The sequence below is a fragment of the Dipodomys spectabilis genome, unplaced genomic scaffold (assembly GCF_019054845.1).
Source record: "Dipodomys spectabilis isolate Male_0828 unplaced genomic scaffold, ASM1905484v1 ptg000076l, whole genome shotgun sequence".
Lineage (NCBI taxonomy): Eukaryota > Metazoa > Chordata > Mammalia > Rodentia > Heteromyidae > Dipodomys > Dipodomys spectabilis.
In genome coordinates, this window is record NW_024870753.1 from 2,965,474 (window position 1) to 2,979,748 (window position 14,275).

General features: G+C 50.5%; 2 protein-coding genes across 2 annotated transcripts in view; both read left to right on the plus strand.

The window, feature by feature from the left end:
- Positions 1-7,430, plus strand: part of Ncam1 (neural cell adhesion molecule 1) — a 248,608-nt gene extending 241,178 nt beyond the window's left edge. Inside the window, exons 16-19 of the mRNA XM_042682882.1 lie at positions 2,529-2,736; positions 3,722-3,838; positions 4,850-5,659; positions 7,194-7,430. Coding sequence (XP_042538816.1) covers positions 2,529-2,736; positions 3,722-3,838; positions 4,850-5,659; positions 7,194-7,314 — 1,256 coding nt within the window. The 3' untranslated portion in view covers positions 7,315-7,430. The remainder of the gene's footprint in view (positions 1-2,528; positions 2,737-3,721; positions 3,839-4,849; positions 5,660-7,193) is intronic.
- Positions 7,431-9,374: 1,944 nt separating this feature from the next.
- The window catches only part of Ttc12 (tetratricopeptide repeat domain 12), a 42,147-nt gene continuing 37,246 nt past the window's right edge, over positions 9,375-14,275 (plus strand). Inside the window, exons 1-2 of the mRNA XM_042682886.1 lie at positions 9,375-9,382; positions 10,123-10,130. The gene's annotated coding sequence lies outside the window, so the exon portion shown is untranslated. The remainder of the gene's footprint in view (positions 9,383-10,122; positions 10,131-14,275) is intronic.

Below are 14,275 nucleotides of genomic sequence, written 5' to 3' on the forward strand. Positions count from 1 at the left end.
GGGGAAGCAGATTGGCGCTTCCTTCTCATATAACCAGCCAGAAGCACCTCTGCATTAGCAGGCTGCTGAGGAGAATGACCCACTCTAGCTGACAGCTGAAGTGAGCAGCTGACCTTCTGGTTATACCCAGAGAGGAGGTAGCCAGAGTCCTCTGCTAGTTGTGAGCCTGCCTGAGGGCACAGGGTGAGGTCCTCCATACAGAGTTGAATAGGACCCACTAGGGAGCCTGAGGAGGAAAACTCTGAGAAGCAATCCAAGGTCCCAAAGAGACTTAAACCATTGATGTGCTCCAACTCAGGCCCCATGGCAGCCAGAGTAGTAGGTTGCGAGTGGTCCTGTGTAATTTATAGGCCAGTAGCTCATAACCAGAACTGGGGTTTGAAGTGGACCAGCCAAGAGTCACAGCCACTGGGAAAGTTGTTCAGTGGTTGCACAAGGATCCCTGGAACAGGCAGAGCATCTTCCCCCAGGAGCACAGGCTGTATGCGAAAATAACAGTGGTGGGGTTTGGCAGTACATACATGTAATCCCAGCATTTGGGAGGTTGAAGCAAGAAGACCATGAGTTCAAGGCCAGTCTGGGGCTACATATAGTAAGACTTTAAAAGGAAGGAAGGGAGGGAGGGAGGGAAGAAGGAAAGAAGAAATGGGGGGAGGGAGGGAAAAGAAGGAAGGAGTGAACGAACCTAGGCATGGTGACTCAAGTCTGTGATCCTAGCTATTCAAGAGGCAGAGATGGAGGAATCTTGTGTTGAGGCCAGCCAGCATAAGAGTCCAAGAGAGTCCATCTCAGTCATCGCTGGCTGGCTGCCTGCCTGCTATCTTACCTTCAGGGAAGCACACTGGCTGGGCCCAGTGATGTGCATCTTTCACCTCCAGTGAAGCACAAGTAGGAAGACTGCAGCCCAGGCTGGCTGGCCCATGTAGAAAGGGGGAGAGAAAGGGGCTGCAGGTGGAGCTCAGTGGTAGAGCACCTTCCTTGAAAGTGCTCAATTCTCAGCAAGAGAAGGAGAGAGGGAGGAAGGAAGGGAGGGAGGGAGGGAGGGCAAACATAGTGGCTATAGTGCTGATTATATGCCCCATCTATAGTGCTGGCTACTATGGGTCACACAGCGCTCCCATTATCTGTGTGATGCATGAATGGCGGGATGCTGGGCCCAGCCCACCAAGCATAGGAAGCTGAGTTTGGGGTCAGATGGGACCAAGCCCCAGGTTGTATTGCCCATAGTTCTTTACTCAATTCCTGAGATCTTGGGTAACCTCAGGAGACCCCGAGAGTACAGGAAGCTTGCTTGCTTGCTTGCTTCCTCCCTTCCTTCCTTGTTGCTTGCTTGCTTCCTTCCTTCCTGCCTTCTTGCAATTGTGGACTCAAGTCTTTCCAGAAGAAAAACTAACCAGCAGTGCCTATATTTTAGATGGGGCTCATTGCTTCCATGCTGACATATAGGCAGAGTTCTGCATGGGATCGTGTATCCCACACCATCGCCCCTTGCCTTACCTTGCCTCTCAGACACTGCTGGCAGTCACCAAGGGTCAGCGGGTGCATCTTGGCCAACTGATGTCAATCACAGCCATGCAGGGAGCCGAGCCTGGGTCCTTCTGTGATAGCATTCGGGACTGTAGGTGAACACCAGGGAGCTAGACACAGAAGCTGAGTCGTTCAGAGTGAGTCCCACCAGACTGGCAGCCGGATACTGCTGGGAATGTGTCCGCCAGGGTGCGTGTGTGGGAATGGCTGTGTGTGAGTGTGTAGCATCATGTGGGTCCGCTGGTTTCCCTGAAGTCTGATGCAAGCTTGCCTAGCTCCTAGACGGTGAGTATTCCCAGACATCTTTCACCTTACCCATCAGGCCTGGGGAGACGCCACATCTCTGGAGTCATGTGACTTCATTCAGCTTGCTGGGCGGTGGCAGAGCGGGGATGAGCTGTGAGCCCTGGAGCGGGGCGGGGGCGGGGGGTTCGCTAGAGTTACTTGCAAAAGGGGAAGAGGAGACTAAGGCACCCATCCCATTGGCCCTGACATCCTTGCTAGCTCCAGGCAACCCTGGAAATACCATTTGCAGCCATTAGGGACCCTGTCCCTCCCCTCACAGCCTGAAACCGGCCACCATTACCTGCCTGTCCTGAAAGTAAAGCCTTTTGCTCAGGTACCAGACGCATATCACAGTGCCCAACCACCTTGTCCGCATCCAATATCCCCGGATGTTGTGTGGCTACGCTCAGCCTGCTCCCAGAACTCAGGAAGGCTGAGGGGGGGATTGGAGACATGACTCCCAAATCCCAACTTACATCTTCACATACTGCTGTCTCCTAGGTGAACCGAGGCAGCCATTTCTCCCCTCTGGAAGAGGTAGAGATGCTGTTGTCTCCACAGCAGGCATGCAGAGGCCAGCGAGAAGGTGCCACTGAGCATGCGTGCCATGGCTTTAAGCTCTAGGCCCTCCCTAACCCCAAGGGCAGTAGATTACAGGGTCAGAAAACTCTTCTCTCAGTCTGTTAACCACCAGCCATCTCTTTCCCCCTCTTAAGCCAACGGCAGCCCCACCTCAGGCCTGAGCACCGGGGCCATCGTGGGCATCCTCATCGTCATCTTTGTCCTGCTCCTGGTCGTGGTGGACATTACCTGCTACTTCCTGAACAAGTGTGGCCTGCTCATGTGCATTGCCGTCAACCTGTGCGGAAAGGCCGGACCTGGGGCCAAGGGCAAGGACATGGAGGAGGGCAAGGCCGCCTTCTCGTGAGTACAGCCCTCCCTCACCCTCACACCGGGCCCTGCCCCTAGCCAGGACCCAGCGGTGTGTCACACCTCAGAGCTGCCCTTCAGAACCACGCTGACCTCGCCTTTAGCTCTACTTCCCCAGGTTGAAACCCTGAGAGGCAAAGATTATGGGAAGTCTGTAAGCGTGGTGGTGGGGTCACTTGTCAGAAGTTTGGAGATCCCCAGGAAGGTCACCTGAGTAAGAGACTCATCAGAGCTGAGGCTGAAGAAGAGCCCAGATGGAAGTGGGTGGCCAGCATTTTAAGGGGCGCATACCCACCTGGCTTTCATGCATTCACTCATCACCCAGCAAAACATTTCTCCTGTAGCTCCAGAGTGCAAGGCAGCGTTCCCAGGCTCTAGGGAGCCAAGTAGATAAAAAGCCACGTCCTGGGGTGAGCCAATGGTCCCGAGGCTGTTTCCTCCAGCAGCATTTCTGAGGAAATGGATCCTGAGCAGATTGTAGGCGCTTTGAGGGCCCTCGGTGCTGGGGAGGGGGAGCGGGGAGCTCAGCTGCTGCTGAGAAGGGACAGAAGGGGGCGATGGGTTTCTCGCATGGCACATGCCTGCGATCTATCTCTACATGCACACATGCACACGACCCTCCCTATACATACTTCACAGCGTACATGTATATGCGTGTGTGTGCTTTTGAGCACTTCCTCTCTCACTGCCGTAACATGCTACGCGCTTGGTATGCATTGGCTCATTTAACTCAGACCAGGTGAAATGCATCCTCATGCTTGCCACTGTTTTTTGGGTGAAGACACGAAGGCAGGGCTGATTCCATTAGATGCTCAAGGTGACGCAGCTCTTGAAAGTCGGGCTGTGAGGCTTATACACTCCTCCCTGACTCCGAGGCCCAGCCAGCCTCACCCGAGACCTAGGTACCTACCTGAGCGGTAGCTGTTGCCCCGCCCACTGCCGGATTGCGTGGGGATCTAACCAGCAGAACTCCCCACAGGAAAGATGAATCCAAGGAGCCCATCGTGGAAGTTCGAACGGAAGAGGAGCGGACCCCAAACCACGACGGGGGGAAGCACACAGAGCCCAATGAGACCACGCCACTGACAGAGCCTGAGTATGTGGTGGGGGGAGGGAGGGCGGAAGGGAGGACTTGGCACCTGTTCAGTAGAACCCCACACCCCCACCTCATCACCCTACCCATGCCTTCCCTGCTTCCTACCCTCGGCTTCCGGCCAAACACGGCAGGCCTGGATTCTGAAGCCAGTGGGCCAGAAGACCTACTTGGCCGGGCAGCGCTTGAACCCACTGTGCTTCAAGGGAAGGCATTCTTGGCTCTATTATGTACCAAGGGGGAATCTCAAGTTACATACCTATTCTAGAGATGGCCTCATGGAGAGGGGCTTGGCCAATCCTGTTGAGGGTCACTTACAAACATAGTCCTGTGCAATTTTCCTCCTAAAAGAATCAGAGTGGTGAGGAGACCTGGTAGAGTTCCCTGGCCCCTCTGCTAATCAGAAGCCTCCTGGGAGGGGTGTCCTCAGAGACTCCGACCAGCTGTGTTTGTCCTGCCTGGCTTGGTGGGAGAGGATCGTGGGGAGCTGCTAGGAATAGAGCTGTGTCTGGAAGAATGCATAGCTCTCGGGAGCCATGGGATCACGTGTTATCTGCTTTCTGTTCCTCATCCTTGCCCTGCGGAGCCCTGCAGGGGAGTTGCCAGGGGTCAGTTCTTCTGGGGCCCAGGAAATCTTGCCCTGCCTCTTCTTGGCGTGGAGATCCTGGGGCGGGCATCCGAGAGCTGAGGACCTGTGTGTGCAGGGGGTGGTGGGAGCACTGTACAGAGAGCTGGGGGTCCGTCGGCAGGGAAGAAAGCTTTAGGCAGAGCCCCTTTGAGACTGCCGCGTTCTTTGTCGTCTCCTGTATCCTCTTCTGCCCGCCTGGGCGTGTACCTTCTCTTGGCGTGCTTGTTTTCTCTGTGGCCCTGTGTTCCTGCCTGTACGTGAACGCATGACCCACCCACCGTTCCCCGCCTCTCCTTCTCTCCGGCCCTCCTGCCCGGCTCTCTCTCTCTCTCTGTCATGTCTCTGCTTCATCGTGTCTTCTCTTCTACTTCCTGTCCTCCCCACAGGCTGCCTGCCGACACCACAGCCACTGTCGAGGACATGCTGCCTTCTGTCACCACCGTCACCACTAACTCTGATACTATCACCGAAACCTTTGCCACTGCTCAGAACAGCCCCACCAGTGAGACCACCACCCTCACTTCCAGTATTGCCCCTCCGGCCACTGCCACGCTGGACTCCAATTCTGTGCCCGCTGGCCAGGCCACCCCTTCCAAGGGGTCTGGGGTTGCTGCCTCCTCCCCTCCCCCAGCCTCAGCCCCCAAGATCGCCCCCCTCGTTGACCTAAGCGATACCCCCACCTCAGCCCCGGCCGCTAGCAATTTGTCCTCTAGTGTCCTGGCCAATCAAGGAGCCGTCCTCAGCCCGAGCGCCCCGCCCAGTGTCGGGGAGGCCCCCAAGACCCCCCCCACCAGCAAGCCCAGCCCTCCCCCAACCTCCGCCCCAACCGGGACAGCCAGTCCCGTAGCATCTGCCCCGGCCACAGAAGCCCCCCAGGCCAAGCAGGAGACCCCCAGCACCAAAGGCCCGGACCCAGAGCCCACCCAGCCCAACACCGCGAAGAACCCACCCAAGGCCTCCCCAGCCTCCGCTAGCCCGAAGAGCGAGGCTGCCTCCGTCACCGCCACAAACCCTTCCCAGGGCGAGGACTTAAAAATGGACGAAGGGAACTTCAAGACCCCAGATATTGACCTTGCAAAGGATGTTTTTGCAGCCCTGGGCTCTCCTGCTCCCGCCGCTGGGGCCAGTGGACAAGCCCCTGAGCTTGTATCTTCCACTGCCGAGAGCTCGGTTCCACCGGCACCAGCCAAGATCGAGTACGACCTCTCTCTGTCTGCTGTCATCGGGTTGTGTCCTGTGTGCGTGTGTGCTGCGTGTGCTGTGTTCTCCTTGTTAGATGTGTCCTCGGCCTCCCCCGGGGGCTTCTCTGAGTGACTGTCAACCAGAGGGCTGGGCTGAGGTAGAAGAAGGGACAGCCAGCAGCAGGGTCCTGGTGAACCAGGAGAGGAGCCACCAACCGCCTGCTCGCTAATTAGGCCACGTTAATTACGTTTTATCTCCTCATCCTGGCTGCACTTCTGTTCTCCTTGGAGGTTGCCTTGCAGTCAGACCCCTGGGGAAAGAGCTAAAGGAGGCCACGGTGCCTGTGTCTGCCACCTGGGCCCACAGTGATGTGGGGGACAGGGACATTCAGGGACAGGGCTGAGTGTTCCCCCAAGAGAGGCACCATAGAGCAGGAAGAAAAGACACAGCTCTGCCCCCCGCCTCCCCACCCAGGGGAGGTAGCCACAGTTGACTTCTGTTGGCCTTTAGAGTATCTGGGAAGATCGGTCAAAAAAGAATGAGCCAGGCACGGGTGGCTCACCCTGTAATCCTAGCTACTCAGGAGGCTGAGATCTGAGGCTCACGGTTTAAAGCCAGCCCACGCAGGAAAGTCCGTGAGACTCTTATCTCCAGTTAACCACTCAAGAAACAGAAGTGGTACTGTGGCTGAAAGGGTTAAAGGGCTAGCCTTGAGCAAACATTGCTCAGGGACAGCGCCTAGGTCTCTAGTTCAAGCCCCATGACTGTCTGCTGGGTCTCTTTAAGTCCCAGGTCCTCACGATTTCCGGTTTCTCATCATGTGGTGCCTCACACCATGGCACTGAAGGCTGAGGTCTGTGCCGGTTCCCAGCAGCCTTGGGTCTCTGGCTTCTGGGATCCATGGCTGGTGACAGAGGCAGGCCTGGGTTTTCTGTGGAGGTTCCCAGGGCTGTCTCCACATAGCTGGTGTGATGCCAGCAGGCTGTAGCCCAGAGCCCTCATCTGGGTGTCAGGAAGTTAAAGGACTGCCCTCCCCATCCCCCACCCCCCAACAAGCAGCCCTCTCCAGCCTCTCTTCCCCCTTTGCTATTTTCTCACTTGGACTATGTAGAGGCTACAGCATGGAGGCCAAGGGATGGGGATGGGGAGGGGGGGTGTTAGAGTCAGGGGTAAGGAGGGAATGGGCCAGCAGGAAAGAGGTGGTTAATAATGGGACATTGCAAGCTGAGCTGCTGACACACAGTTTGTCCAGGTGAGAAAAGGGATTCCTTTTCCACCCCTTGCCCTGCCTCAAGTTTTATGAAAGACTGCAATTGAAGGCTGCACACTTAGGTCTTTTTACAAGTCATTGTGCCTGGAGTTAACTGGGGAATTGGCTCAGGATACAGCTCCCAGGTGACTGCCAGTATACCTCCAAGGTTAGGAGCCAAAATCACGGAAGCTCCCCACCCCTTCCCCAGGGTATAGCAAAAAGTGGGGTGATGGGGGAGATGTGTGCAGCAGTGCAGCAATTGTGTCTCAGTGGTGCTGTTTGTCGATTCTCTGCAGGAAGGGCCCAGTAGAAGCAAAGTCGGAAAGCCAGGAGTCAGAAGCGAAGCCAGCGCCAGCCGAAGCCAAGACGGTCCCCAATGACACCACACAAACAAAGGAAAATGAAAGCAAAGCGTGATTGGTGCCAGGAAAAGTGACACAGCGGCTTCACCAGAGCGTTTCCCAATGTCTCACACACATACACACACACACACACACATGCGTGTGCACATGCGCGCACACACACACACAAACACACACAAAATCTCATTCCTCTAGTGTCTTTTGCCTTTAAAAAAGAAAAGAAAAGAAAACTAAACAGATAAACATAGGACCTCCTTTTTGTAGGTTTATAGAAAGGGCTCCTTTGTTGCAAGAACATGAGACAAAAGGTTAAACCCAAACTAGGACACTCTGTTCCCTGAAACCATTTAAAAATCAAACAAAAGGACCCCAAATTAAGAATCTAGGAAGCTCAGAAAAAAAAATGTCTAGGTTCAGGAAGACCATACTTGGTGTAACCTAATTGGCACAGACCAGTTTTCAGAAAGGAAAAAAATAAAGTAAAACAAAACAAACTTCCAGTCACTAAGACTAACTGGATGAACAAAGTCCACGCTTTATTTTTATACTTTCAGTCGAGTTGGACGTCTGTCAAACCTCATAAATAAGTTATCATTTCTGTTCACATTGTATTTCTCCCTTATGCAAAGTGTGTCACCCTTTCTAGCTGAATTCATTTCCCACGTAGATGCTTATTATTTCATAATTATGCCAAATTGCAAATTCTCGGGGAGGGGAAGGGTTCTCCATTTTCAGGATTCCGATTTCATTGGCTACTTTTTCTTTCCTTTTTTCACCCCCTCTTCTTTCCTTTCTGACAACTTTGTTTCCAGTGTTTACAAGTTGACATGTGTTTGACTTCAGTTCTCTGTTTCAATGTCCATGTAAAAAAAAATACTGCCTTTTTTTTTTTTTAAGTAACAAATATCGCCTAGAGGCAGCCTTATTTCATGAACATGGGCCAACTTTGATTTGGGCGGCTCTTCCTCCCTGTCCTCATTTGCAGTTTTTGCCTGTGTCCAACTCAGGTAGAAATCCATCTCATTCTGACATTGTTTTGCCTTTGGACTTTTGGTTCTTTTTGGTGATCCTTCAGGGGTTAGACCACTTTCTGATTAGCTGCCGCCTGCCTGTGTCTAGGACGAAGGAACTGACTCATGGGCACGCAAATGCTTTGTTGAATGAAGCAGAAAAGATTGTATAGTTGGGGCTGGTATTTGGTGATCACACATTTTGACCCCAAACATCCCCCTCTTTTTTTTTTTTTTTTTGTAGAAAGCCAAATAAAATATATACATACCATTTTCTTTTGAGCCCAGAATCTAGATTTGAGCAGAAGAGCATGTACACTTCAGGGAATTAGTGTCTTTTTTTGGAAATCTGTTGAAGTGAAGTAACATTGGCCTTCTGTTCACTTAAGCAGCATTTGTTTAAAAACAAACAAACAGAAAAAGGAAACAAAAAAAATACTATCTGGAGTCATAACACAACTTTCCTGGATTGAAAATCAAGTGAAGAGGGGAAAAAAATACAGAAACTTCAAGAGGGATGGGAGGGGGGAGGAGGGAAAAGCCAGCCCTTTGTATAGAAATTTTGCTTTTTTGTTTTTCATTCTACTTTAGAACTGCAAGCTTGTTGTGCACTGTGGATGCGTGAACTTTAGTGTGAAACGTGTTTTTTGTCATAGTATTGAAATAAAACTTTCAACATAGTTTGGTTGTGGAAAGGTATAGCAGATAGTTCAGAAAAAAAAAAAACACATATTCAGGAAACAAAGTATAAATCTTAAAAAGGAATTGAAGCCTTTAAGACAGAGGAAGTGAAAAACGGATTGAGATGATGACCACAATGATGGTGATAATAAAGAAGACGAAGAAGAAGAGGACGCGAAGTCAACCGAAGTTGGTCCTCGGGCTCTCGTTCCTTTCCTAAGGTACCACGCAGCAAGAGGCTAGGGTGGCAAGTCGGCCTCCACGCCCCCTCCCCCATGTCCCGACATGTCTGCACTCTGATCCGTGGCGATTCTAGATGATAATTTCAAACTGTGAAAAATAATGGTCTTGTCATTTGCTAAATGTGGGGTTATGTTGCATTTTTCTCAGCTCCTGGGGATGGAAATGGAGGATTCCAGAACACACAGCCCTGTGACTCTAGGGTCTGCATGGATCAGTCGTTCAAATGCACAGGAAAAAGGAAGGTGAAGACCTCTCCGAGCACCGAGCAGAACGGGAGAGGTGGGCACCTGAGGCAGGGAGGGCCTAGTGGTGATGATGGAGGGGTTCTTCCGGTCACCAGGCTGACCAGGGGAATCGCTTTCTCACCTTGTGATATCAGTGGCCTGACCAACCAGGCCAAAGGCCATGCGATGCCTTCTGGAGATGGTTTCCCTCCGACTGGTTGGTTGTGTGTAGGCAAAGGAATTGGGGGTTCTGATGGTTAAAAGACAAGAGGTATAGTTAGCCCATAGATAGCCTGGCCCAGGGCAGACAAGTCCTAGAACTCTGGCTAGGACTCCAAACTGCCCACCCACCCTTTGGTCTGCCTCTCCTGTGTTACATATTATGTTTGCCTCGGCATGCATGAGCTTTTATTTTTTTAAAGCGCAATGCTTCCTCTTAAAATCAGAGGGAATCACGTCATTTTTGAGATGTTCTATCTTTTATGTTAAGAGATACAAGCTTCTTGTTTCCCTTTTGTTTTCTTTCTTTCTTTCTTTTTGCTTTTAAAGGAGGGATCAACTCCATTTGTTTCGATGTTGTGTGTGTGTGTGTGTGTGTGTGTGTATGTGTGTGTGTTATGCATATGTATTCACATAAAGAATGGCAAGGCCAAGTTCTCCAGGAGGGCCACTAGGGTGCCATGAGCAGAGTTTCCCAGTCTGAAGGGCCCATGGTGTATATATAGTTACAGCTTTCCCAGTGGAGTTCTGTCTTCACGCTTTTCTATGGAACCTCCCACATCCCAGGGTTTCACCCTAGGCTGTCTGTCTGGTTGGTGGGTTTTTTTTTTTAGACCTCCATGAACAAAGACCCTTACCCAGCATTCTGTACTTTCGGGGGCCTTCTCTCTTGTTATAAAACCTTTTTACCAAGTGAAAACATCCACAACACCTTTGTTTCCATTCTCACCGGTGTAAATACTGAGTACTAACTGAGAATTTTGACTTTGCATTCTGTCAGAATACTTGTGTTCAATAAAAATTGAAAGGAAAAAAAAAAGAAAAAAAGCAATGCTGGTCCAACTGGGATTTCTTTCCATTCCATGAGAGAATGTGGTCTGCAAAACCAATGGAGACCTGTCTGTGCTAATGGTGTTGACCTTGTAAGCAAGGTCAGGGAAACCCAATGTCTTCAATGTGGGTAGCCTGAGTGGAGATTTCTGTATTTGTTTTAATCGGTTGATAAACAAGTCCTAATTTAGAAAGGCCGGACATCAGATTGGGAAAGATTTCATTCACATCCTGGTTTTCCCATTTCCCAGTTGATCCTTAGAAGAATGACTGAATCCTTGCCCTTCCAAACCACCCCCCCATACCACCACCTCTTAAGAATCTACTTCCTCTTTGAGAAGACTAGATGTAACCTGGGGGAGAGAATCAGTCCTGGTCAATGAACAAGACAATGGATATGCGAGTCTAGCATGGTGCTTTCTTGGCTCATTGAAGGGTCCTACAAGTCCAGTTGTAATAATTGCCAACACCCGAGCTTCAGTTCACAATGCTGAGATAGACACAGAGGCTCTTAGACATGAGAAGCATGTTTCTTTTTGTTGTCTGGTGGTGGTGGTGATGGTGGTGGTGGCAGTGGTGGTTGTAAGACTTGAACTCAGGGACTTGGGTGCTTTCCTGAGCTTTTTTCACTTAAGGCTAGCAATCTACCACTTTGAACCACAGCACCACTTCCAGTTTTCTGGTGGTTAATTGGGGATAAAAGTCTCTCAGAATCACAATCTTCAGATCTCAAGCCTCCCAAGTAGCTAGGATTACAGGTGTGAACCACCGGCATGCAGCTAGTACCTTTCTTCTATTGCTCTGCTCTGCCTGACTGCATTCAAATGCCCCAACTCAGCCCCTAGAGGTTGTCTCTGAGCTAGGTAGCATGAAAACCAGGCCTTGGCACAGAATTCTCTTGCCTGTGGTACTCAGGAAGAAGCAGACAATACTGCTGGAATTGCCCCCTGTGCTATGGGATCCAGAGTTCTTGACAGAGACCTGGCTACAGGGCCAGGACGTGGGTAGCCAAGTAAGCTCCAAGGGCAAGTACCCACCCTCAAGGATACCCTTTCCAGTGTTCTAATCTGAGGGTGACACCACCATCACTTTGCGTCCTCGGTGCCTGTGCTAATGATACACAGCCACCTGCATCTGTGGGGTCAGAGGTCCAACTGCAAATGGTTTGGGGGGAGGGGCAGGGAAGGAGACACAAATCACATTGCTTAGCAAAAATTGGATAAAGCAAGAAATTCTGGCCCTCTCCACTCACCCATGAGGCCTTGCCTCCAGAACCTCCTTCCTCCAGATGACAGGAAGTACTGAGCATCTCCAAGAGGCTGAGGATACAGCAATGGGCAAAACCCACCCTCGCATGGAAGCTATATGCAAGAACTAAACTCCTTGTGCTTGTCTTTAGGGCTATTCACAACCATTCCTGCTTAAAGGCAGGTATGACTGAGCCATGGATATAGTTCCCAACCAAAGGAGTTCACATGTTCACTTCCACAAACAAGTGAGATGAAGTAAAACCATAAAAAGATCACTTAGAACTTCACGCCTCTGCCAATGGCTGGAGTGCCTTTGTGGAATCCAGTTGGAGCGTTTAATCCAGCGTATGTTTCTGAGCACTAGAAGAATGTTGTCTAATTTTCTGTGTGTGTGTATATGTGTGTGTGTGTGTGCACGCTATTCACATGTATTGGATGCAGAAAGGGCACACAATCTGCATCACAAATATTTGACCCATCACTTTAAGTCTAGATAAACACTAAAACAGTGTAGCTCGTGTGAAATTCCACAGGGGGTAAATACTTCCAAGATGGCACCCCCAGGCCAGGATGAGAGAGATGCAGCCTTGCTTGGTGTTTCCACATAATAGAAGCAGAGCCAGCCATTAAAAACCCTGCCAGGTCACAGGCCATAGTAATAGGTGGTAATATGAATATAACGAATGTTATTAAATAATACATAGCAAAGACTACATATACAAATAATAGTTGGACAACTAACTCCAGCCAGTACCTGCTAGACAGCCCTGACACTTTGAGCACTTCATTTGGAGCTCTTGTTAGCAAGGCATTATTTACCTGTCCTGTCTGGCCCAGGGGAATGGACAGCACTGTGGACAAGATCCAAGGATTAAGGAAGAGAGTGGGGTAGTGGTCTCTGAAGGATGACATTGGAGCCGTGACTTGAGAGGAGGGAGGGATGGAAGCGTGTAAACATGGGAAGGAAAGTACTCCAAGCAGAGGGAAGAGAAGGACAAAGGCACTGGAGAAGGGACTTCATGGAATAGCTCTTTACTGGAGCAGAGAGCCAATAAGGGGGTGAGACAGAGTAAAGACAGGAGGGGACCAACGGTATTGGTGAGCTCGATACATCATGTGGAGTCTGGAGAGAGCACTGTTAGGACATCTCCCATTTCTTGAGATGCAATGGAAAGTCAAGGGAAATTTTGTGAGCCTACATCTGACGTGAGTTTTCCCAATGACCGCTCTGGCTGCTGGCTGGGTAGCAGACCACAGAAGGTCAAGAGAAGAAACACACAAGACTTGGAGAAAAATCATGTGGAAGTGAATATGGATTCGGAAGAGAAGAGAACGGAGCCCCAAACCCAGGAAAGAAAATCACAGGCAGCTCTATCTCTGGGAGAATTTCCAGAATAAATAAATAAGTAAATGGGGTTCAGGCATGGAGTTTAATTAGATGAAGATTAAATGTTGGCCACCTGTCTCTCCGTCCTTGTCTTCCTCCACCCCGCCCCTGAGTGGGGCTGAAAATGCTCAGTGTCACAGGAATTTCTGACAATTCTCCCCGAGAGAGAATTCACCCCACACACAGAACACAGGACTTTCAAAGGAGCCTTTGAGGGGGCTGGGAATGGAGCCTGGTGGTAGAGTGCTTGCCTAGCTTGTATGAACCTCCAGGTTCGATCCTCAGTACTACATACACAGAAAAGGCCAGAGTGGCACTGTGGCTCAAGTGGTAGAGTGCTAGCCTTGAGCTGAAGAGCTCAGGGACAGCACCCAGGCCCAGAGTTCAAGTCCTACGACTGACAAAAAAAAAATAGCTCTTGAGGCCAGCTGAGAAAGACAGCCTCAGAGAGGATATCTAGTCCTCTCCTAGGGACAGGTGTGACCTCCTGAAAATCCAAGTGACAAAGCCCAAGGATGGAGGCTTAGCAGTGAAATGCATTCTAATAACACCAAATCAAATAGGCTATGGGACTTAAATTGATGCTAAATGCAATATGACAAAGCAATGTAGATAGCCCCCAAAAATTACTCCCCACATTGACAGTTGGATTTTCTGTAGTGTTTCTGCTAACACTTCCTCTGGGAGGAATGATCTAAGCATTTACAAATGTTCACTCATTTAATTGTATCCTAGATAGTACACACTATCACCCCATTTTCTACATAGGAAATGGTGGCATAGAGAGCCTTGGTAACTTGCCTAACATCTCACAGAAATAAGAAGCAAGGCCATTCCACAACGGGCAATGTACAAGCCATGTGTCTACCCTGTTAGTTCAGACCATACTTATGTGGCTACTGGAGTAAGGGGTAGGGTGGGGTAGGGGTAGCTCTCCATAAAAATGCCTGCGTTTCCAGAATAGCCAGAAAATAACTCATGCCCACTGGGGTCTCCTACCAAATCTGATCACCAAAAAATACACTCAGCCTCTTGCCAACGCTTACCAATCTTTGGTGGGGAGGGAAGGGGAAGGAGGGAGGTGGGGATTCATGCCTCAGAGTTAACATGATTTCTCTGCCACCCTGATACATCACGGACACCCTCTGCATGCATCTACCCCCCCACACAC